The 25,501-nt window shown below is 37.2% G+C and overlaps 1 protein-coding gene across 12 annotated transcripts in view; it reads left to right on the plus strand.

The window, feature by feature from the left end:
* Positions 1-25,501, plus strand: part of LOC128020034 (microtubule-associated protein 2) — an 89,715-nt gene that overhangs the window by 61,633 nt on the left and 2,581 nt on the right. For 2 of the 12 annotated variants that reach the window (XM_052606550.1, XM_052606551.1), the window contains exons 5-17: positions 1,893-1,997; positions 4,998-5,072; positions 6,886-7,101; positions 8,936-9,226; positions 10,344-13,070; positions 13,266-13,466; positions 13,967-14,104; positions 15,453-15,511; positions 16,270-16,455; positions 16,672-16,816; positions 17,313-17,369; positions 18,238-18,557; positions 25,120-25,201. In XM_052606550.1, coding sequence (XP_052462510.1) covers positions 1,893-1,997; positions 4,998-5,072; positions 6,886-7,101; positions 8,936-9,226; positions 10,344-13,070; positions 13,266-13,466; positions 13,967-14,104; positions 15,453-15,511; positions 16,270-16,455; positions 16,672-16,816; positions 17,313-17,369; positions 18,238-18,557; positions 25,120-25,201 — 4,602 coding nt within the window. The remainder of the gene's footprint in view (positions 1-1,892; positions 1,998-4,997; positions 5,073-6,885; positions 7,102-8,935; positions 9,227-10,343; positions 13,071-13,265; positions 13,467-13,966; positions 14,105-15,452; positions 15,512-16,269; positions 16,456-16,671; positions 16,817-17,312; positions 17,370-18,237; positions 18,558-25,119; positions 25,202-25,501) is intronic. The other 10 variants (XM_052606560.1, XM_052606562.1, XM_052606552.1 and 7 more) reach the window with 9 other exon arrangements.

Genomic DNA, 25,501 nt, shown 5'->3' on the forward strand with positions numbered 1-25,501 from the left:
AATTATATTTAAGCAATTATAGAGAAGAATAGTTCTGTAGACTGACTCAGTCTTTAATAATGTGCACTTATGCATTATTTTTGTCTAGCTGCTGATATTACATATATGTATTCTCTAACACTGTTTTCTAACGGAAGTGACAAGCGATAAGAAGTGATTTCTTCTAAAGTTGAGTTAATAAACTGTGATTGCCAGAAGCAATGAGTAACAGGATGTTTTAAGTTTAGTAGTACTGTATCGTTGTGCTGGGAAGTTCCACCAACAGTGAATCTTATTGGTCCACTGTGTATTATTAAACATCAAAAATAAATAAATAATTGTATTAGCTGTGATTGTCACTAGTCATTGAGCAGCAATCTTAACTTAAAAGTGATAAATTATATGTCACTGTAATTTTGTAAAAAGTTGTATGTTAAAAAGTAATCTTACAAAAGTTTCCCTTCTAGGGAACAAGATGCTGAGTCCTCTTGTGGACACATTGGAATTCCTGTTTTTGAAGCACATGTAAAAAAAACTCCTGCCAGCGGGCACCTGGCAGTATAAAAAGGCACCTGCTGAATACGTCACCAAATTATGTTGTCTTCAGGAGACGTTTGTTTGTTAGCAGTGTGACTATATGGCTGAAAAATCGGGACACAAGTGTTTCAAGAAGTGCGTGCCTCCATGTCACAGGCTCTTGACACCTGAGGACATGCACGACTTGTCTGTGATGTAACTTGGTGAGGAGCCCTTCTCTCGAGAGCTCGAAACTCTCGAGAGATATCTGTCACTTCCTTGGAAATCCTCACCAGGTGGTCAGGCATATGCCTTGGCATGAAATAGTTGCCATTTCATTCCCCAATGTGTCCACAAGAGGACGCAGCGTAGGTTCCCTAGAAGGGGAACATCTCATGTAACCATGGTTCCCCAAGAGGGAACGAGATGCTGCATTACTTCACCATGCCTTTGGCCTGCCTGTTTCACATCTCCTTCAAACAGCTAATTTGGTGATAAATTCAGCAGGTGCCCTTTTATACTGCCAGGCACCCGCCCATGATGTCACGGGCTACATGGACCAATAGTATAAGAGTTTTTTTCACACATGCTTCAGACACCAGTCCTGCTGCCATCATTCCCCAATGTGTTCACATTAGGATGCAGCATCTCGTTCCATGGTTACATGCATAACCTGAGATGATTAAAAAAAAATGTTAAGCAACACAACTGTTTTCAATATTAATAATAAGAAAGGTTAAGTGCAAAATCAGTATAGTAGAATGTTTTCTGAAGGATGATGTGACACTGAGGACTGGACTAATGGCTGCTGAAAATTCAGCATTTCATCACAGGAATAAATTATATTTGAAAATATATTAAAATAGAAAACATCTATTTTAAGTGTAATAATGTTTCACAGTATTATATACTATGTTATATAACTATTTTACTGTATTTGTAATGAAATAAATGCATCCTTGCTGAGCATAAGAGACTTTTTAAAAACAAAAAAATTAACCCTAAGTTTTTAAATAGTAGAGTAAGGGTATTTTATTTTGAGAGTTGCTTGTTCTCTGTCTTTGTTTATGGAAGGCTCTCATTAATATTGTTTCAAATCATTTGATATTTATTATTAATGCCAAAAAAAAGACCTTGATTGTGTGTGTGTGACAGTGTGTGGGTCACCATATGTGTGCACAGCGGTCTTATAGTGTTCTGACAATGTAATACAGTCTCATTCTCATTTCTTTTCAGCCTTTTGTGAGGACTGCATGGATTATTTGATTAGTTCATTATAATGAAAGAAGTGAAGAAAACTTCTCGGTATTGATTTAGAAAGTATGTGTGAATATTTGCCTGTGGACATGCTCATGTGGGCATGTTGATGTATGTGTGTATGTGTATGTGCCGCACAGAGCAAGTATCAGCGCGGATCGTGCAGGAGGTTACAGCCGAAGCAGTAGCAGTACTGAAGGGAGAGCAGGAGCTGCATCCGGACACTGCCGTCAGGCTGCCATCAGGTAGGCCTGCAGGAGAGCATCTTGGGATACTGGAGGTTGGCAACAATCAGCCCTGCTCTTAAAGGACTTAAATGGGTTGGTGAGACATGCAGAGAAGAGAAGATAAAAATGGAAGGCATTGGGAACATTAAGGTTTTCTTTTTTTCCTGACTCAAAGGCTTTTGCAGAAGGAGCAAAGTGTTACGCAAAGTCTACGGAGATTAGTCACAAGTATATTTTACACTCTATAATCACATAATCCTGGCTTTTGTGATTTATTTTGACACTGAAGGTAATTTAGAGTTCACCTAAAAAATGAAATTTGTCACTGTTTAATGATTTTAAACTAATACTTAAAATACTCTTTGCCAATTTGTATTTCTTTTTTTCTTGGAACATAAAAGGAGAGTTCTGAATAATGTATGGTTTCCTTCATTTATGTACACTACAATTCAAGAGTTTGGAGTCAGTAAAAGTTTTATGAAATCAATACTTTTATTCAAAGATTCATTCAATTGATCAAAAGTGACAGAAAAGACATTTATAATGCAACAAAAGATTTCCATTTCAAATAAATGCAGTTTTTTTGGGGACTTTCTCTTCAAAAACTGAAGGAAAACCCACAAAAAATATTAAGCAGCTCATCTATTTTTAACATTGATAATAATAAGAAATATTTATTGAGCACCAATTCAGCATATTGGAATAATTTCTGAAGGATCATGTGACTAGAGTAATTATGTTGAAAACTTAGTTTTGCATCACAGGAATAAATTACATTTAAAAATATATTATAATAGCAAGCTTTTGAACGGTAGTGTTCTTTTACAGTTATTACCAACTGTTGCATTTACATTTTTAAAAAGGATTCAAAGGCACCATAAAAGTATAAGAAAAGTAGTCCAGGTGTCTTGTTCTTTACATTGCAAGGATTCTAAGACCATACAATACATTATGTCATGAACATACCAAAATATAAGTTATTAATTGTGTATTAACAGTGAGTTGAACTTGAGATTTGGATCATTCAGATTGTGAATGAATCATTCAGACAGGCTTTGTTAACTGTATCAACTAATTTATTAGTAATAGCTAGATACTGAAATAACTCAAATCAGACATCACTACTTCTCACACACCAATGAGAGCTAGTGCAGATTTCAAGATTTCAGTTCATTTTCTTTTTCAGGTGATCTGTTCCTTTGAATGTTTATGTATTTTCATGGTTGTCAAACACAACATGGAAAGACAGCACTCAAGTTTTATTTTTGCTTTCCTATCACTGCATGTGATCATATTATATCATTTGTTCTGTGTGTCTGTTCCTCGCTTTGTGTGGAAACCATCAGGAGGGTGCTTTCTTTTCCCTCATAATGGCATTTCTGCCTTGACAGCTGGCTTGTCCCAGCTTCTCTCTGCTTGATTTCTGTACCCACCAGCCCCTGGCTCTTTGTGTTTGTGTGTGTGTGTGTGTGTGTGAGTGTGCAGAGAGGGTAGAGAGGGTCAGCATTAGGATGAGCCCTTAGCCCTCTCTGTCCTCTACGGCTTCCTGGAAAAGGGGTGGACTTTTTTTTCCTGGTTTCTGTGGTCATGCTGCATGTCTTTTGTGATGTGGTTTTGTCTGAGCTTTCTTGATTTTCAATTGTTCATTTGTGAGCATGTGTTGCTGCTGTTATAGCAGTTTCTGTGTTTTGACAGTGGCATTCTGAGGACTGTGCAGCATGCTGGCGACGTTAGTTTATGAATATTGTAGTACTTCATGTGATAATGCAAAATTGTTCACTGCTATTAGAAAGCTAAAATAGTAGAGATGCATTGCTTATAATGGCACACATGAACTTAGATCATTTACAGTTTTGCTAATTTGAAGTTATCCTTTATTTATGTTACAAATTCAGTCCAAAATGATCAGATGCTTCACTGTCAGACTTAAAAAGAAAAATTAAATAGAATCTATAGCTCCAAGTTTCCACTTGCTGTGGCAGAATTAGTCAGCAAAAATTAGATAATGATTTCTGCACACTTGATGTTGAGTCGGTCTGTCAGAAGAGCTCAAAGAATTAGAGACGGCAAAGATTTCAGCATACCAATCCTGAGCCCAGACTCCTCTCCGCTCAGCAAATCCTTAGAAATACTGTAACTCTCACATGGGGGGGTTTACATTAAAATCTATTGTTATTAAACTCCTTGCCCCTTGGAGTCTCTTTATAAGCTTATACAAGCTAATTGCATTTTATGATACAATTTTATCCATTCATGAATCTACTTTTCCTTGTTAAAACATGACCATTGGGATTCACATGGTTTCTTTTTCTTGTGTGGGCACTAACAGAAATTTAGCATGTTAAGATTTAAGAAAATGTCACTTCTGAGCTGGCTTGCATTTCCTGATCTTGTTCTGTTCTTTACTATAGTGAACAACCTCAAATTTGTAGTCTCTGTTCCAAAACCTAGTGAGTTGTCTTGCTTTTTACATGTGCAATACACTTTTAAAAGTTTGAGGCCATTTCTCTTCAGCCATCGCTCCACTCTTCAGTGCCACACAATCCTTCAGAAATCATTCTAATCTGCTGATTTGGTGCTCCAGAAACATTTCTTATTATTAGCAATATTAAAAACAGTTGTGTTTCTTAATACTCTTATGGAAACTGTGAAGCATTTAGCATTTATTTAAATAGAAATATTTTGCAATATTATACATATATTTACTGTGACTTTTGAGCAATTTAATGTGTCCTAACTGAATTAAAAAAAATATATAAAGACAGATCCTAAACTTTTGAATGGTAGTTTATATATGCACAAAGATCGGAAAGTAATGTGACGATGTGAAATAAATTGCACAAAAATATTCGGAGGAAACTTAGAACTTTACTTCAAACCTCTTATGATGCCTTTACATTCTTGTTTCATAGGCAATCCACTAGGTTTTGGAATAAACCCATAATGGGACGCCCAAACTGTAGATGTGTTGATCTTGAACACTGCCTTGATTTCTTCTTTTCCTCTGTTTGTTTGTAGTGGAGGACTCTGCAAACCTGCCACCCTCACCTCCTCCGTCCCCAGCAGCAGAGCATTTTGGGCCTTTGGATCCAGGTAGGGTCATGCTTGATGTGTGTATGGAGAGAGGTGAGGTGAGAAACAAACTGAAAGAACTTGAACACCTTTTTTCCATGAGTATTACAGTCAGCCTCTGGCCCTGGCTTGAATGAGGGTGTTCTATTTGGGGACACCTGCTAGTCCCATCAATTCCAGGCTGATTTCACCCCTCTCACAGTGCCCTACAGATGTCCACGCTCTGCTGATCTGTGGGACTGGTCCAAAGATTGATGGAGTTGTGTTTGCAGGATCAACTTTGCCTCCTTTGTTGACATCATTCAAGTCAACCTCCTCTTCCTCATCCAGCATCTCCAGCTCTTAAACATGGCCTCATCTTCATCATTGCTAACTCCGGGAGCTTGTCTTGATGAAAAACTCATGCCAAAGTGACCAGTCCTCCTAAGCAATCAAACTCAACCCCTCCTTATACCCCGCCCAACCATGGATTTTGACTCCGCCCTGCATGAAAGCCTTAAACCTTAAACTGAATGCTGTGCTGTCTCACCTGCAGCTGATATTTCCAGGCTGTTGTTGAAACTGTGTGGCATTCAGGTTGCCTGCTCATCCTCTCTCCAAAACCAGATCTGTTTATTGCTCCAAATCTCTCCCAGTTCCTCTGTGCGTCCCTGTCTATAGTTTTGCATGTTGTATCGTAGGTGCTGTTGATGTTGTGGGCTTGTGCTCGTTCGTCATTTTGACTGTGTCTGTCTGTACTGCCTGTGGTAGGTCAATGCCATGCTCAGATCACTCTCTGAAGCAACTAAACTAAACGTTAATGTCATTAACACAATCACTAACAGCCTTCAGTAGGAGCTACGCCAGTCATTAAGCACCTACTTAAAGTCAACATGAAATCAAAATTTACATTTATTTCTTATTTTTTATTTATGGGTTCATATTAGGTTTATAATGGCCATAATCAAATGTTTATTTGTATTGTTCATGTTCACCTATTTTTATATTTAGGTGTTTTATCTTTGCTGTCATATAAGGTTCATTTAAAGGTAACATTAAATTCACTTGTAACATTTAAATTATATTAAATGTATATAATGGACCCAGAACAACTTTTTGTTTTATTTTATCAAGTACAATTAATCAGTTGATTAGAGACAAATTATTAATTTGTGTTTTTTTTGTGTGTATATATATATAACTATTCATTTTATTTCTGGTGTTTTTATTTTCCATTTTTTTTATGCCATATCATATTGAATTTGAATAATGACCAATCATCAGTTATTGTTTAAAAGATGAAAATAATGATTTTCTTACTGGTATCAGCTAGAATTTGTATATATATTTTTATTAGTGTTTCACTCATAAATATTTCATATTACAGAAGTAAAATGGTTTGTGAATGTTGATTCATGTTGACTTTAAGCAGACACTTAATACTGATGCGGTTTCATCTGTTTTAGACCTTCCTCACACAAAACAAACCTATAAAAATTAATTCAAGATGTTCAGAATCTGGTTATGGCATAGCACCACTGCAGTCACAACTTGTGTTTCTCGACACAGTGTTTGTGTTCGGTGTGTCTTTCCCTTTTTCGTACACATACTCCTATATTGTTTTCTTCTCTCCACTTGACTTTTTAGCTCTTTATTCTCTCTCTTTCTGGCTCTTTCTTTACCTCCTCCCTTCCTTTCTCAATTTTATCTTATTTTGATTCACCTCCTTTTTTACTCTCTTCTCTTACTTGCTCCACCCTTTCTAGCTTCCTTCGTTTTCCTCTCTTTCTCTGTCTCTGTCTCTGTCTCTTTCTCCAGATTTCCCTGCAGTTCTTTTCCTTTTGTCTATTTGTAGATGTAGGGGATGAGGAGGAAGCAGGTCCTCTCCGCTTCTTCCAAAATTCTCGCGAGAGGTGCAAGTTCCTCGCCCCCTCCATCTCAGTGTCTGTGCCTGAGGATGACCCCTACCACTCTGACGAGGAATACTATGAGCACCCTTTATTCAGCCCAGAGTGGACGCGCTCTGGCTCTCGCCCCCCAGGGCAGGCCGCTGCGTTTAGACAGATTGAAGGTGAACCTCGCATGGTTCCTCTCTGCCATTCTCTTTCCTCCCCTCCTCCTTTTTCTATCTCTTTCCTTCTACTTCTTTCTTTAGCTCAGCATCAACACCTCTCTCTCTCTCTTTCTCTCACTCTTGCTCTCTCTCTCTCTCTGGTCTGCCTCTTTCTGTCTTTTGTCTCTACTGTGTCGTGCACACTCTGATGTGGGGGTGGTGTCTGTTTTTGTACCTTGTTCATTGCAAGTCATTTGGATTTTGCACAACTTTAATGCCGTGTGGTAAACAGGCACAAGCTTGCTTTTAGACAAAATCTCTGCTGCTGTGAGGTGCTCAGTTTAAGGAGGAAAATCACTGACTCTGAAAATTAAATCCAAATGACTTGCAACATCAGCAGGACATTTGTGCATGCTGTGCACATTTTTTTCTTTGCCTGTTTGCCGTCTTCTTATCTCTGCATCTGTCTGCCCGTATGTTAGCCTGTTTGTCCATTTTATATTTTTGATTGTTCCTCATTTGGCCCAAAACGTGCTCATCCCAACTGGCCCCTCTCATTTCTCCAACCTGCTGATGTACACATGCTGTAGATCACAGTTAGACTTTCAGCTCTTCACATGGTGGCCCACACACACACAAGCATCTCTGACCTTATTTCATCGGTGAAGAAAGGTTAATCACTTTCAGCACCAAAATGATTATTTGCACTGTGGGTTGTGTTTCCAATTGAACTAGGGTTGGGGAACAAGAACTTAGAAAATACTGGAACAAAATCATCATTTTGTGGTATCATAACATCTTCATTGCATAAAGGTGTGAGCTTGCAATCTGAATTGAATGTGATGAGAAATATAATGTACAAAATAAGACAATAAACTGACAACACACTTTATGTTACAGCCTATGTTGCAGTACAATTAATGACTGAATTGAATGATTGAAGTAGGGCTAGTTTTTGTCCTCCTCTCCATTTTTCTCACCCTCATATACTGTCTTCTCTCATCCCTCGTTTCACTGCAGCATCCTGCTGAGATATGGCCTGGTGTGGTCTGCTTCTCCATATCTAGCCTGGCTCCCAGCAGAGACTGTTGCTGTTCCTCATCTCTCTTTCTCTCTCTCTGTCTCTCTCTCTCTCTCTCTCTGTCTCTTGAACATATATAAAGGAGCTGATGTAGAGTATTTGTCATGAACTTTTGAAATAAGCATTAATAATGTAACTGAGAGGTACATTTTTTATATAAATATAGTTTATAGAGTTTTTAGATTTTTTTATTAATTAATAATAAAAAAATAGAGAATAGGGAAATAGGAAAGAACCAAATGAAAAACTGATTTAAGCAATATCACAGAAGCAAGCTTGGTTTTCTGCTGGAAATTGTTGTTGGATGTAGGTTGCAGTTCTGCAAACAAGTTTAATTTTAGACAAAATATGGCCAGTATTTTGTCTTTTTTTGTTCCTCTAATGAAAATAATTCCAAACAAAGCCAAAGAAAAATTAACTGATGCATATCACAGAGCAAATCTGTGATCAAAACGTATTGTTTTTTTTTTTGTCAAATACATTACTAAACAAGTAGGTTTGATAAATTAAGTATATTGAGGAAGAACAAGTTTAATGAGAGTTTGGTTAAAGTGCACGAAGATCTTCCTTATTCATCTTCATTTAACACCTCTTCAAATACTCAAGGTCAGAGAAAACTGCACAAATACATTCTACAAAAGTCATAAACGCCATTGGATATTTCCTCATAACTGACGGAGCTGAAAGTGTCCCACCTTTTTTATTCCCAAATAATCCAAGTCTGTGTTGTCTATAGTCTTGATGTTTCCACTTGTCTCCCTCTCTATGAAGAAGAGGAGACCATAGAGAGTCTCTCAGCTGCGGAGGAGGAAGAGGAGGAGAATTCAGAAGCCGCAGCAACAGCAGCAGCTCTAGAGGAAGAGGAGGAAGAGGAGCAGTGGAGTGGAGAGGAGCCTGAGCAGGAATCTCCAACTGAGCTCCTAGAGCGGGCAGAGGTCATAGGCGAGGCCCAGGCTCTGCCCGGCCTGCAGGCTGAGGTTCACAAACAGGCAGCTACTGTTGCTAACGAGGCCCCTAATGGGGGAGCTGAGGAGACAGGGGGGCAAGAAAACCTTGCAGAAGGTGTGTCCATCCTTCTCACAACCTGCATGTTTCTCTCTCCCGTCAAAAAAAAAAAAAAAAAAAAAGGCAAAGCCAAACCACCGTGAAAGCTTTCTAAGGGATTGTGGGTGAATGGCTCAAATATCTCCTCTATCTGCTGATGCTGCAAGGCAACACAGGCTTGATGGTGATCAGCTTCTGTGGCCCGAGCTGTGTGTCTGTCTGTCATTGTCTTTCTTAATTTCTTAAATGCTTTTCCCATAGCAACTGCTGTCTGCAAGCTATTTGATTAAGCTTTTTCTGAACTTTACAGCTTGTTTCTCTGTTGATGCTATTGCTGCCAGGTCGACCTCCTCCATATATTATTGTCCATTGCTCAGTTAATTTTTATTTGCCAGCTACATTGCCAGTTTGTGGGTGATTTTTGATGCATGCTTCAACAAAACACCTGTGTTTTTACATGTGGGATTCTATGAGAATCCTCTCTTTTTGTGAAATTGTGATATTTTGTCATGCTTCATTTTCAAAAGCATTTGAAAAGCTAAGCTTGTTGATTTAATTTAAATTGTATTTCATTTTTTTCATTATTTTCAAAGCATTGTCATTTCACATGGTTTACATAAGTGTTTTTTATTCTCTTAATTATGTGAAATGCAGAAATTTTTTGAATAATTAAGTATACTGTATTATTTCAGTGGCAAATTAAGACATTTATAGCTAAATGTTTAAGTGTAATATCTGATAATATGAAAATGAAAATCAGATCCACTATGCATTTTCCATAATCTCTGAATATGCATTTGGTAGATGTTTTTAGATGAGCTATTCCATCTTACTGCTGGTATACTGACGTCAGTATTGTTTGGACCACCTCCTTGGATATTCCATCCTCATTTTCTGGACCTCATCCACGCGACATTAAATGTACTGGGTCTGCATGCTGGTCCTGTCATATCCATGCCATCACTCCATCACTGAATTGGTATGTGTGTCTCATCGGCTGCTGCTATTTGAAAGTGGAAGTTCATTTGACCAAGAGCTTTGCCTTTGTCTGTGCGGTGGTTGGCCTGGCAAATGTATTGTACTTTGAATTATTAATAATACAATACAATGCAGACTACTTGAGATTTGCTTTCAGCTGTGAAGATGGAAGCAGAGCAACTAGACAGTGAGAGGACAGATCCCATTGGCATGGACTTCACTGAATCTGCAATGCATCTAGATGATGATCTCCCATCTTACCAGAGCCTTGTCAGAGACACAGATATGCCGGAAAGCGCCTTTGCTCAAACATGCCCCATGGAGGACTTTGAACTCCCTCCAAGTTACCAGGTTCATGACACAGAACCTTGCGAGCCTCCAACTGAAAAGCTGGATGGACAAAGCGGTGCTGTAAAAGAGACATCAACCGAAACGTGTGATTCCAGCAATATCCTTGAGGTCAAATCAGGGCAGATTCAAGACAAACAAATAGAAATGTCAACAGATGTGGACATGAAAGAAAAATCTGGCATGTCTGCTTATTTTGAGACCACTACAATTAAGACAGATGCCTCCGGGTCTCAAGGAGAAGGGTATTATGAGCTAAGTACTACATCAGAAGAACAAAAGGACTCTATTGGTAACCTACAACTTCCTGAAATCAGCTACAGCACCTTGGCTCAAGCACAGTCTTTGGAAGTCCAACCAGATCTTCCAAAAAGTAGTGCAGACACACTACAAACCACTTCACCTGTAGACAGAAGAGATGAATGCAGACTGTCTCCTGGAAAACTGGCTCTAGAGCAAAGAAGTTACTCTTTAAATATCACCATTGGGGCAATGGATCATGGTGATGCCCAAGGGCGTCCAAGAAACTTCTCTCCATTAGCCACTGACATCATGTCTCATACTTGTGGGAGCCTTGATGAATCTGCTGATTACCTTCCTGTCACCACTCCCTCAGTAGAGAAGCTTCCTCAGTTTCCGCCACTGATTCTGGAGACAACTGCCTCTGCCACAACTCCATCATTTTCACCCCCACAGACAACAGTCACTAATGTAAAGACAAGTCCACAGACGGAGTCTCCAGAATCACCTGTCCAAGGTAACAGCTGTTACAAAAACGGCACTGTCATGGCCCCCGACCTACCTGAAATGCTGGACTTGGCAGGTACCCCATCAAGGTTGACGTCTGACAACACAGACTCAGAGATTATGAGGAGGAAGTCCGTCCCAATGGACATGTCTTCTCTAGTAAGTGATTCTTTTGCACATTTGTTCAAAAGTGACCAGGGCCAGATGGCTACAAAGAGAGAAATGAAGTTGGAGGAGCAAGGATATTGTGTCTTTAGTGAATACTCTGGTCCCATGCCATCGCCTGCAGATGTGCACAGTCCAATGGACTCTTCTTCTCAAATATTTAACACTGTGATATCAGAGGAGAAGGAAACTGGTCTTGTTGCATTTGGACAACAGGAGTGTCTATCAACTGAAGATTTGGAAGCAACACAAGTTGTTACACCACAGGCAAAACCAGAAGAAGGAAAGCCAAGGAATGAAGATTCCATTCAAATTGAAAGTGCACCTTCTGAAAAAACTTCTAGAGAGACCAATCAAGAGGAGTCTGATCTTTTGAAGACCAAAACTTTGGAAGAAACCAAGAGTCCAACTTTACCTGATAATGAGAAAGCACAGTTAGACAAACAAGCTGAAACCTTTATCACACCAAAGGTGACGGTTACTCTTGATGAAGCAAAGCCTGATATTGATTCAGGTTCCAAACTTGCAGCTGAAACTGAAGCTGAAATAGCTGACTATGAGAGGCAAATTCGCAAATTGGAGATGGAGGACAGACCTTTGAGTGTAGAGGAGGAACGGGAGCTCCAGGAACTCAGGGAGAAGGTGAAGAATAAACCAGACCTTGTACATCAGGAAGCTTATGAAGAGGTGGATGCAGAGGATGCCTACCAGCTCACTGGAGCTGCAAAGGACAGAATTGCTCGGCCTATCAGACCATCCCCAGCATCTTCTGTAGAAAGTGCTACTGACGAAGAGAAAATGCATGTTGGTGACACTGAAAAACCTAGATCACCAGGTGAGAAAGAGTCTCTTAAAACAGATCCCAATAGGCTATCTCCTGTTGGGTCTTTTGAGAAATATTTTAGAGAGGAGAGACCTTCTGAGCAAGAGGTAAAGCAGAAAGACTCAGTGCAACTCCTTAAAGATAAAGTTGCTGAGGAGAAACCTCAGCCATCTCCTTCAAAGACAGACGAGGCTCCTCTTGATACCATGGTGATTCAAAAAGTAGAGGAAGAGGTAAAGCTTGCTAAGGAGCCGGATGAGATCATGCCAGAACCAAAACCAGCTCTTAATGTGGAAGAGAGGCTAGTTGTAGATACAACTGAACCAGATGAGGATGTAGATGAAAATGAAGGGGGAAAAGTGATTGAGAAAGAAGAAGTGGAAGACGAGGAAGTGTTGGAAGGGGCCAAGGCTGCAGAAGACACTGTTGAGCCTAGAGCTGCGATTGAGTCAGTAGTGACAGTGGAAGATGATTTTATTACGGTAGTGCAGACCATTGATGAAAGCGAAGTCTCTGGACACAGTGTACGTTTCTCAGCTCCCTCTGAGGATCAACATCCACAGCTCCTCCAAGAGGAGGAAGAGGAGGAGGCGGCTCTGGAAATGGCACAGGAAGTAGAGATAGAGGCTCCCAGTTTGGAGGAAGTCGTAGATGTTCCAGAGCCTGTTGAGCCTCCTGTATGTCCAGCTAAAGAGATAGAAGTACCAGAGAGTGAGGCCCCAACTCAAAGTTATGATGACTACAAAGATGAAACTACCATGGATGACTCCATCTTAGACAGCTCCTGGGTGGATACACAAGGTGTGATTTTAATATCTGTTTTGCATGAGATTTGCTCAGCAAATGACAAAACCTTTCAGCTTAATCTGTTTCCTATCTTTTTAAGATAGTTAAAACATTACAGTCAGATTGTTTCATTTCTGTGAGGGCAAGTAAATGTATGTTTATGTCCTGATATAAGAGTAGCTTGCCTGTTTTACCCCATGTACTATGTAGATGATGATAAGAGCATGGCCACAGAGAATATTGAGCCTCTACCCAGAGTGATGAGCCCTGTCAAGAAACCACATGTAGAGAAATCAGCGAAACAGAGGGCCAAAGGTGGCAGGGCCAGAGGACGAATGAACACGCCTGAACGCAAACCTGTTCGCAAGGAGCCAGTACCCATCCAGAAGGATGAGATGAAGAAGAAAAAAGGTTTTTGTTGCTGGAAGTGAAATTTAGTTTTGTTTTATATGTTCATTTTCTTTGCATATTCTGTATTGTTTTTACTATTATGACATTTCCATATAGCCCTTTAATGTTTTTCAGCAAACTAAATGTTTAAATGTTTATGTTTAAATGTTTATTTCCATTTTGGTTAGATTTCATGCATCAAATCTAAAACTTTGTATTAAGTCAAATTAAAACTTTTTTATTAATTAATTTGTTATTATTATTATTATTATTATTTATTTATTATTATTATTATTTTTTGAGGCAAATGAAAGTGTGCATGCAAAGTACATGCAATTTTAGATATATTATGATTCATGATTCTCATGCTTCAACCAACTTTTTTTTCATTACATCTATGTTAAATAAGTCTTTTAGTAAAACATTATTTGTTCATTGATAAGGTCAGTGACTGTATCGCCTGTTGTCCTGAACTGTATTACTGCTGTGCCTATCCTTGATTCTGTGTCTCCCTCTTGTAGCTGTGATTAAGAAGGCTGAGCTCACAAAAAAATCTGATATTCAGACATGCTCTCCTTCCCGGAAGAGTGTTTTAAAGTCTACCGTAAGGCATCCTAGACCTACCCAACATCACCCGTGTGTTAAGCGGAAACCCACAGGTGATCTCTGTCACAAGAAGCTGTTTTGCAATGTGGCTGGCAAACATGGGCATTGTGGCATGTTATTTTAAGAATGATGCTTGTCATTCGGATTTGTTTTTCTTTTTATGTATTTTGTATAGCAGATTGTATTAGTTATGCAAGTTGTATGTGCAGTGTTCGTAATGAGGCCCACTGGTGTTTTAGTCAATACATTTGTTTATAACAATACATTTGTTTTCAGTTTCTTATAGCTTGACCTTTCTTTTTGTTTTCTGCATGTAGAGTATTCTCTGTTTCCATGCTTATTTACACTTAGCTTTCTTTTCAAAGCGTTGCTGCTTATTGAATATTGTGAAAATGTGGTGCATCCAATCACTCTCTCTGTGTGTGTGTGTGTGGAATATTTTTTTAGGGATGTCATCTTGACCTAAATGTGTTAGACAATTTATGAGTTGCAGCATCACTATTCAAGTCATCATTATTTCCTTTCGTTTTATAATATTTCTATTTTTTTATATACAATATTAAGGGACTAACTGCACTGGTTGCCAGGCAACTGGTGGTTTGAGTAAGTTCCGTGTGCAGAAATCTAGAGGAAAGGAACTTACTGTGCCATAATCAAGTTCCAATGTTAGCTTTCAGGGAATTGTGCTTGAATTTATGGTAGACATCTGATACATTGCTGCAATGGCCCAGTTAGCCTTTACTGAACAGCCTCGTATGTAATACAATTCATTTCTAAACTCTCTGTTTTTCTTTGCCAAGTAGTTTCAGAGCAGAGCTTTCAACATTCAATTTCATATTTGATCCTAAATAGACAAATTAGAAATACCTTGGCTTGAGCATTTAAAAAAGTAAACCAATGGTGGTTCAGTCTTGAAAGCTGAAGTGTTTTTTTCCCTCAAAATTTGCACTTTGATATTTAGAGACAACTCCAAATAAGCCATTTCTATGTTGCTTTGCTCGAAAAGTTAAACACTCTGGTTGTGTGGTGCTTTCAGAACATTCTTCTGTTAGTTGGGACATCTGAACCACTCACACAGCAACATTGACTCAACAAATGGCTTGAGTTTGAGGCAGGATCATCTTTGACCAGTCACACCTATCACATTGCACACTTCAGTTTCCTGAAATGAGTGTGAAATAAATATAATTAAATATTCAGATATAAATAATTATTCAGACTATAATTTCAAGCTCATGTGGCTGCTTGTGTATATAAGATTGCTTCTGCAGTGTATTTGATTGTGTGTAATGTTCGTTTGGTTTTATTTTAATTGGAGAGCATATAACTCAGTGGTCTTGGTCATAGTCACAGTATGTATTTCTTAATCATTCTCAGCCTCTCTTCTCTTTCGCTCTGCAGTGTCTGCAGATGGTCGACTGCCCTTCAGTGTGGCCAGGCCCTCCAGAGACCGGGCATCTGTAAGCATCATGTTAGATTTCAATCGTACAAATATGATGATCCCTATTCAAGTCTAAATCTAGGTTATCAATACGTTGTCAATAGATAGTAAAATCTATATAATAGAGACCTGCTCAAGCACTCAGAAATAACAGCATTAATGACGAAAGACACAAATTGTGGCTTGGTTTTTGTTTTAGTGGGAATCATTATTATCATTTTTTTAATCAACTTCAAAACCTTTCACAAAAATCAATAATATTGACAACGACACACAAACATACCAAAGGTCCTCTTTTACATTTTTGTCATTTGTAACAGCATAATTTTTGGTGGTACCAAGAATTCAATATATAGATGTATTTTTGGACCTCAGATGCCTGGCTGGTTTCCACTCTTTGTATTGCCTGCACATCCCATCTTATATCTGTTTTGTGTTTGTTTTACAAGTTTGCATGACCTTTTTGCCTTATTTCCTTTTAACTTTAAATTGATACATTGTGCCCCCCCCCCCAAGCAGTTTAATGGCCCATGTACTAATACTACATTTAGAAGATCTAGATACATTTTATTCTTTTTTACTTGCTCATTTTTAATTCCTGAGTGGTTAAATGCCTGGTTAAAACTCTGGTAAATGCCCTTGTATCCCCAAATGTTTGGCCATATGTTGCTCATTTCATTTGGTTAAACATGCTGTCATGCTGATTTTCATATCATTTTTTGGTTTCATTTTCACTGTGCATGAATCACTCATCTGTCCGTGTTCCTCTCATCATAGACCTCCAATCCCACAACACTAACAAAGATCCCCACCTCTAAAATTCGGGCGGAGGCTTTGCTGCCAGCCCGGCCGCACTCGGCCAGCTCCTCCAATAAAAGGAGCCCATTGGTGGAGGTAGATCTTTATGAGCCCCGCCCTTCTTCAGCAGACCCAAAAGTATTGCTATATTCATGTGCTGTAAAGGTAAGCAGGGAGTGAGGTTTGAAAAGCTATTTGGTTCTGCACAATACTAACTAATCTAGAACTTTCAAAGAACATGTCAAATAAAGACTTATTTTCCATAACATTTTGATAATTTGGAAAAAATAATGAGGGAGAGTACAGTACATTTTAATTTGTGGGTGAACTATCTCATTAAGTTTACCATGATTACAGCAAGATTAATGACTCTGTCCTCAGGATGGTGGTTCTCGGAGCCCAGAGAAGAGGTCGTCCCTTCCACGGCCAGCATCCATACTAACCCGCCGCCCACACATGGCTGATCATGAGGAGAGTTCCACTTCCATTACCAGCTCTGGGTCAACAGCACCACGCAGACCCACATGTGAGAGGCATTCTCTTGTATCTGTAAAATCATTACGTATTTTTTTATTGTTTCTGTCTCTAGATAGAATAATAGAAATGTAATGGACACTTAACAGGTTGTTTAATGCACATCCACTAAAATTGGAACAAAGTGGCTTATAAGTCAAAATAACCAGCAGATAAGCAATATGCATCCTTAATTTTTAATACAAGTACAACCACTTTATAATAATAATAATATTTGACACTGATCGGACTTAATTATGGCTGATTTGATTGTACACAACTTACTACTGTAGAATCAAATGAATCCAAGAAATGTGATCTATATTGCATGTTTTTATTGCAAAAGCCAGTATGTGCTGCCAAAATTATTGAAGGAAGCACTAATCTAAACTCTTTTCATGAAGTGCCTGAAGAATTTCCTTAAAGCTTTCCGGACACATTTGGATCTATTATGGGACACGTTCAATCTTACTATATACTCACCCCTTCTCTTCCCCCTGCTCCTGTAGCTTTCCGTACTGAAGTCAAAGCACAGCACAGGACAGGCAGGTCTCATAGTATGACAGGTATAGAGTATTAGTCCCTAATGTTTCGATCTGTTTGTTGCCAGTCTTTCATACTTGCCGTCCTGTGCAAGGATACAGTCACCATAAAAAATACAGTGCCATAGAATATTATTCACCTCCATTGCATATTTTTACAGCGTTAGGAACACAATGTTTACCACTCACATCCAAACTAACTAATCCAAAAAGGTGAATAAATTTTTATGGGCACTGTTATATTTTCACTTTTTTGTCTATACCTTACCTTTCCCATTATGCATGAGAGTATAATTCATTTTTCTTTGTGTTTGTGCCATTTTTTTATTCAAAATTCAGTAATGCGATTTCATATCTATCATTATCATCATCATCTAAAGTGGGGACCAAAAGCCTGCAAGAAATGCAACAAATTACTTTTTAATGATCCTATGAATGGTCTTCTTTTACTTGTTTTCCAGTAAACAGATCTAAAAATCTTTAAAGAAAAATGCACTTGCATGAGAAGCAACATTGCATAAGATATTAACTCAGTTTTATTATTTTATTAAGACTCAGACTTATTTTCATTTTAGATATATATATAACATATATATATATATATATGTTAAATAATAAATACCATATTTATTTTATTTATTTATTTATTTGCTGATTTTGTGCTCAAGAAACACTTCTTATTATTAATAATGATAACAGTAGTGCTGCTTAATTTTTTTTCAAATTGTTATGCCGATAAAATAAAATAAAAATAAAAAAATGCTAATGGACTTTAGACTCCACTGTATATTTTCTGTGAGAACATATGAACAAGTCATCTTCACATTCGTTTGCTGTTGTTGCACTTCCTGATTTCGAGCGTTTAAGCTGAAAAGTTCTGTTTCCACTGAAGGCGCAGAGACTGCTCGGTCCCGCTCGGCCCGCAGTGGCACCTCCACACCCCGCATGCCCGGGTCCACAGCCGTCACCCCTGGAACCCCTCCCAGCTACTCCTGCCGTACTCCAGGCACCCCCCACACACCGGGCACCCCCAAATCTCTCAGCCTGCTGTCCCAGGAAAAGAAAGTGGCCATCATCCGAACACCTCCAAAATCCCCGGCGACTACACCCAAACAGCTGCGCCTCATTAACCAGCCACTGCCTGACCTCAAGAACGTCAAATCCAAGATCCGTTCTATTGACAACATCAAGTACCAGCCCAAGGGGGGCCAGGCAAGTCCAAATGCTCATGATTCATTCTGATTTCACCTCAGCTGGTGCATATAGCCAACTCTCTTTTGCCCTCCCCATCTGTCTTTCTTGCTGTTGTAATGCACCTTCAGGGTCGATTCTGTCCCTTGTGGACACATTGTCTTTTCAAGTGTGCTTTACTGTGTCTCGCACTCATCACTATTGCCAGTGCACTGTGTGCATACTAATGGAGGCACATAATAGCTGTCAGGCCAGTTCACTCATCATAGAATGGCTTGTTCCTTCCCTGACTGGAAGGTAATTTATTCTTATGACATGGCATTTATTCTTATGACATGACACAAAGCATGCTACAAAACTTTACCTCATTTTTTTTTAAATCAATTTAAATATTTACTCTAAATAGCAAAATTTCATTCTGAAATGAATCGGAGATAATCGCTAGAACACTTTTCATTTGTTTTATACATTAGTTTGTCAAAATCATGACATTACATTTATCTTTAATGTTATATTTCATCTGTGTATATATATATATATATATATATATATATATATATATATATATATATATATGGCAAGACGATTCAATTAAGTGCATATTTTTCTTTTTTTATTATAAATAATTATTAAATTGACACTCCTAAATATATATTAAAGTTATATAGTTTCAATATATACAGTAAATGTGTCATTTATTGCATTATATTAAATTATGTGTGTAAGTTTATGTTATATTGCTCATATTTTTACTGTTCAAAAGTTTGGTTCAGTAAGGTTTTTTTTTCAATAAATTAATAGTTTTATTTAGCAAGGATGCATAAAATTGATCAAAACTGACAGTAAAGATATTTATAATGTTACAGCAAAAATATTAACATCATGATTGTATTATATTTATATAATTTTTTTAAAGACATTTCACCATATTACTGTTTTTGCTGTATTTTTGATTAAATAAAAGAGAGTTCAAAACCATTAAATCTTACTGACCCCAGACTTATATGTAGAACAACTGGACTGCATCCTGGGATTGTGGAGTATACATGTGTACAGATATGCACCAGGGTGGTTTTTATGTCTAGGACATAATGGTCTCTAAGGGAAGGTTTGTTTTCCAGGTTGAACAGAGTTCAGCCGGGACAATGAGGACATGCTTGTGATGTAAACACTCATTGTGTCTTTATGTCATTTCATGCAAGCTTGCTGTAATGTCCAGGGTGTAGGCTGCGTGTTGGAGTGACATATTTATGTCTGGCTTGTGGCAGAGTGCAGCGGTGCATGAGATTTTGAGATTACTGGGGTGGGAGACTGCAATGAGAAACAATAAGGAAGGACATTAAATGATGTGTTTGTCTTAGACACTGTGTAATATTTCAGTTCTTGAGAAACTGATGTGTGTTGTTTTTTAATGGGGGAAACTCTGGTTTTCTTGTACTTTTGAAGTAAAAACTTTGAGAAAGCAGCTCAATATTAAAACAAGTTAATTTTTCAGCAGTATTAAATGAAGATAAATGTTGGTCAGGACTTTTTTTTTTCTATCATGAAATTATTAGATTTGTATAAGTTGGAAAATTTGTACATATACATTTGAGAAAATTTCTATTGAGGGTGCATTTGTTATGTTACTTTTAAAGTCTTTTCCCTCAATTGAAGCCCATTTATAATGTTAGTGGAGTTTTTTTTTCCTCCAAATATTTTTTATATATATAATTAAGTTATGTTTACTTAGTACAGTGTGTACAACTTTGATTTCATATTGAATTTATACATAAATAAAGAAAAGCTAATTTCTGTCCAAATAAATTCTAAAAGTCAAATAAATTCAGAGTAAATAGATAATATTATGATAATATTAATAATAATGTTTAATAATGTTTTTTTTTCTTCTTCATCAGAACAGTCATAATAATTAAAAAGCCCTTTACAAACACACACACACAAAATGTAAATAATGTGTCACCCCTTGTAAGCAATGACAAAAAATACTAAAAGGCAACATTGAAATCATACTCACTTTTTAAGTTTGTCGCTATAGTTTATGAAGTCCTTGTGATTCCTGTAGCTTCTACAGTGATGAATCATCTAGTGAAAATGGCATTGGAGTTCATTTTAGGGCACTCAGCAGTGTTGTATAACCTCTGCAATGGCCTGAATCTGTCTGGGCCCAAATGCTCTCTCACCCTTGGATGACAGCGGGTGTCTCCCCAGCATAGTCACTCACAGAAAAGGTCTAAGAGACAGTGACATGAACCACAATCTCTCAGGGTTGAGTGACCAGGCATGTAACGGCCACTGCCAGTCTGTGTTTGCCCAAGGGTGAGACTGGGTGAGGGTGCTGTGCTTCTCTGTGCCTTAGTGACATAATATGTCTACTGAGGGCCACTGAAGCAGACAAGGACAGTCTGAAAACTCAAAAAAACAAAAAACTCTTTGTTTGTTTAATAATGTCAGAACTCTTCATTAAAATTGATATACTAAAATATCTAAAAGCTACATCAATTCTAAAGCTGTGTTATGTAGATGTTTGCATCTGTTCTTTTTCAAACACATCTAAAATATTTTTACTTTACATATATGCTAACTAATAAACTTTATAATTTAATTCATAATTTTAAGAATGATTCTGATTCCCCCCCCACTGTAATAAATGTAATGATGATATTTAATAAATACTATTTGGACATTCCTGTTTAGATAATATCATACCTAAATTCTTAAAATGTAGTATATAAGACTTAAATCATACTTAAGGAATTTAGTTTATAACCAGAAATAAATAAATAAAGAGTCTGTTGGTGACTTGACGAGCATTGTCGTTAAAATGTCATTTAAATGATTTTTTATTTTATTTTATTTGACAGGTCATACAATTACACACTGTATTATTTTACGATGTGAAGAGAGAGAAAAAGTTACTATTACTAATCTATTTTGTCAAATAATTTGTTATTTGTGTTGAAGCAGCATATGGGGTTCTAACTGTTGGAAAGAGTGCCAACAATGAGTACTGCTGTAGTTTGACCCTTCAGTGGGGTGTTCATGGTGACAGTGTTCAAATCACAACGTCTCTGCACTGCTGGTTGCTGGTACTGTAGGCAGACATTTCTCTCCAATGCTAAATGGTAGTCGCTGCATTGCGTTACTGCACATTTGCATAAAGTTGACCTATGCTCAACTTTGTTGCTTCGTCAGTGCTTCACTTTTATTGCTGGTATTTCTTGGTTGATTTTTGGCTACAGGTGCTGTGAGCACATCGTCAGTGGGATCAGGTCCATCTTCGGTTGGAGTTATGGGATGTCTTTGAATACTGATCTGTCTCATAAGTGCATGGCTATCAGTTGTCTGTATGTGCGTGTGCATGTACACATATCTTTGTATTTTTTAGATTCAAATTTTAAAACAAGAAGCTGGACTTAATGTCACATACAGTCAAAGTGCGGATCCAACGATAATCTGAAGCATTCGCCCCATGGAGGCAATGTGTGTACTGCTTCCTCTCTACAAATGTCTTTTCCAAAGCCAATAGACCTTCCGTAATTTTGAACCTTTACTCTGTCCGTTAGGATTAAATATGAACATTTTGCTTCTCTTCTGGATCTTAAGATCCCAGACTTCCAACTTATAAATGTTCCGGACTAATTTCTGATGAACGGGATGCTCAAAGCTACAGATAGGAAAAGATGCCTACCCTGGCAGAATCAAACATCATATAGATGAAATCTCAATGAACACACACATCAGATATAATATAAAAAACCTGTACATGGGATAATATACAAAACTGGAGTCCCTTCTTGTTGTTCATCTTGTGAAAATATATACACCCCATATGCATTTATTTGTAGACTGTAATGCAGGTGTTTTTATGTTGACCTATCAACACTTGTGTCAACTGTATAGAAGTCATATCAAAACAAGACAACACATCATCAGCCCTTCTTTTCAATATTTCCAATTTCTCAGAGTAAAAAAACTGTTAATTTATATATTTACAGTTTTGCTTAACAGACTGTACCATGGAGTAATTCCAAAAACCTTCATTGCTTCTCATTCTTGTTTTCTTTAGGTTTCAAGGTCTCCTGTATTATACTTACTTATTATTATTTTATTTTTTTTCATAACCTAATAAGCTACCTTCCTGTCTTCTGCCCACATAATTGAGATGGAAACTCTTAACTGTATGTCTACTATGTAGACTGCAGTTTACAGTTCGGGGTCTCTAAGATTATTACCCTTAACTGTTTTGAAAGAAATTTGAGTGTCATAGTAATTTTCAACATGCATGTTAATAATTGACATTATCCTCTTACTTTGTTTTTATTTTTTACATTTTTTTTACTAAGTATGTTGCAGTGAATTCATGGGATTGCTTTTGCTGACTCGCAATTTGACGAAGGCAGCTGTATAATTATGCCTAAAATATCCCAAAGGGCTTTGGTGCTACCTAGTCAGCTCACGCTGTAGTCTCTGTCTTATTTCCGATTGTGCATATTGCCAACAGAAATGACTTAACTGGTTTTTTCTAAAGTTAGAGCTCGTATGTGCTGAGTCATGTCTGTGCTTCAATCAGATTTGCTTTTTCTTCCTCTCGCAGCAGCAGTCAGTCACTGTGAGTGACTATTACACCAAAGCAATAATGACCACAAGGTGTAAAGCATGATGCTAGCAACACCAAGGTCATGGGTTTGGTTTCCAGAAAACGTTACTTATGCTGTCTGTTTAAGTTTATTGCACGTTGATTTCCTTAATGTTATGGCATCCTCAGCATATGGATCAGTTCTGCTTGATTTGCAGCTTAGTCGGGATTGCCAACATTGGGGGAGGACGATCTCAATCCAAGCTGAATTTAAAAGTTGGAATGTCTGGCATAGTGAACCACATTTAGCAGTGTAGTTCTCTGTGACTTTTTAACTCATCATTTATTGCTCAGTGTATATATATATATATGGGTCAATGACATGACGTGTATTTTTTGTGTCCGAATTCATTATTTTCCTAAAAATAATTTGAATAAATACATGTAATACATCAAATGGATCTACAATATGTCCAATATGTAAGAAACCCTTTTCATTTTATCAAAATTCAATAGATTTTTTTAGTTTTGGTGTTTGAAAGACCAAAAATGTCAGGTGGTGCGACCGTCCGAACATACAAGCAGAGAACAAAACTGAGAAATAAATGTAAATTTTCTCAGTTAAATTCCTAATCAAATATTTTGGCATGATTTTATGTTAAATTCCTTATAAACGAGGGGAAATAGTGTATCGGTGTTATTTCAAAGCTATTCTATTACTTAAAAAACTTTTGTCCGGAAATTTTACTTCTACTAATGTCAGGGAGAGCGACTGACTTAAAAATGCAATTTTATGCAATGTTCCTTTAAGAAAACCATGTGACAGCATATGACATCACACAGAAGACTCCTGATGACCCCTTATTGCAGTAACAAAATTAGTCACCCTCCCATAAATATTAGATAATTTGACCTTTTTGAGTAATGATGAGGTTGATTCAAACAATCATGTCAGGTGGTATGACCCCTGGAAATCTTTGAAAATGTGTTATTATAAAAATGTGTATTTGATTTAAAAAATTTATCTATAACCATGAGCACAGGGTCAAACATTTCTATAGGCATCCAAGTTAATGCCTGTTAGATTTGAATTGAGTTTGAAATGTCAGGTGATGCGACCAATATGTCAGGTGTCGCGACCAGAGTTACAGTTAAACCAACTAAAAAACGTCATATTAATTCATGTTTTTAAAAAAATTTAATACATTTTATTTTTAATAAATATTTAAAGCTTTTAAATTGTTTAAAGATACAATCTACATATGTATATATATTTGTTTATTTTATCATGGTATGAGTCCTATTCTTCAAAAATGTTGGACTGTATAATCAACATTGATAGTAAAACAATTGCAACTTTAAATTAATCTATTCAAAAAAAATAAAATAAAATTGTAGATACCATTATCAAGCAAGGAGAAAACAGCACGGCATAGAGCTTGTTAAAAAAGTGATCCAGTTGCAAGGGCAGAGTAACTAACCCTTTCTTGACTTACTGTGAATACTGAATCTATTGAACAGTAGATTGAATTCTTTCCTTAATGTTTCTTGGCCCAATATTTGCACTAATTCACTGTTTCATATAAAAGATGTTCTCATTTATTAAATGTGTTTCTTGAGGTTTCAATGTTATATTTTAAAGAAGCGATGATCAAATGTTATCATAACATGCAGTATTGTTTTGCACTTTCTTGTTAATGAAATTTAATTAGATTGAGATAGAGTATAAATTGGTCAGAGGATTAAAATAAAAAAGCCAATTTAAACCTGAATAAAATTAAATGACATATCTTCCTTTTTATTTTTGTGAATATCAATCATTATTGATCTTAACGTCAGGTGGTGCGCCCTCTCATGGTCAGGTGGTGCAACCAGCAAATTTACATTTAAATGTATCAATTCAATATAAAAATTCAAAAATCAATATATATATAGCATGATATGTGAAGAAGATATCCAGTTTCTGTTTTATGTTTTGTTCTCAAACTCTGGTGTTTCTCACAGGTTCAAATTCAGTCTAAGAAGATTGATCTTAGTCATGTGACTTCCAAGTGTGGATCATTGGACAACATCCGCCACAGGCCAGGTGAGCATGCTAATGAGTTCTGGAAATATTAACCACAGACCCGAAATTTGCAGTGCCATGCAGGTTGCTTGTAAAGCATGTAATGCCTGAGCTAGAATATTGGATGATACATCAGTGCCACCTTGTGGTTTTTAAGTATTTAATGTCATCCTTTGCCAAAGTGATTCGGCCATTTCAGATTATGAATGTGAAATTTATGAATTTGTGGATGTGAATCTTGCAAGACCTTTCCAATGATGAACACTGGACAGCGATTGTAATTTTTTATATATATATATATATATATATATATATATATAT

Source organism: Carassius gibelio, chromosome A9 (genome assembly GCF_023724105.1).
Source record: "Carassius gibelio isolate Cgi1373 ecotype wild population from Czech Republic chromosome A9, carGib1.2-hapl.c, whole genome shotgun sequence".
In the NCBI taxonomy this organism is placed as follows: Eukaryota; Metazoa; Chordata; class Actinopteri; order Cypriniformes; family Cyprinidae; genus Carassius; species Carassius gibelio.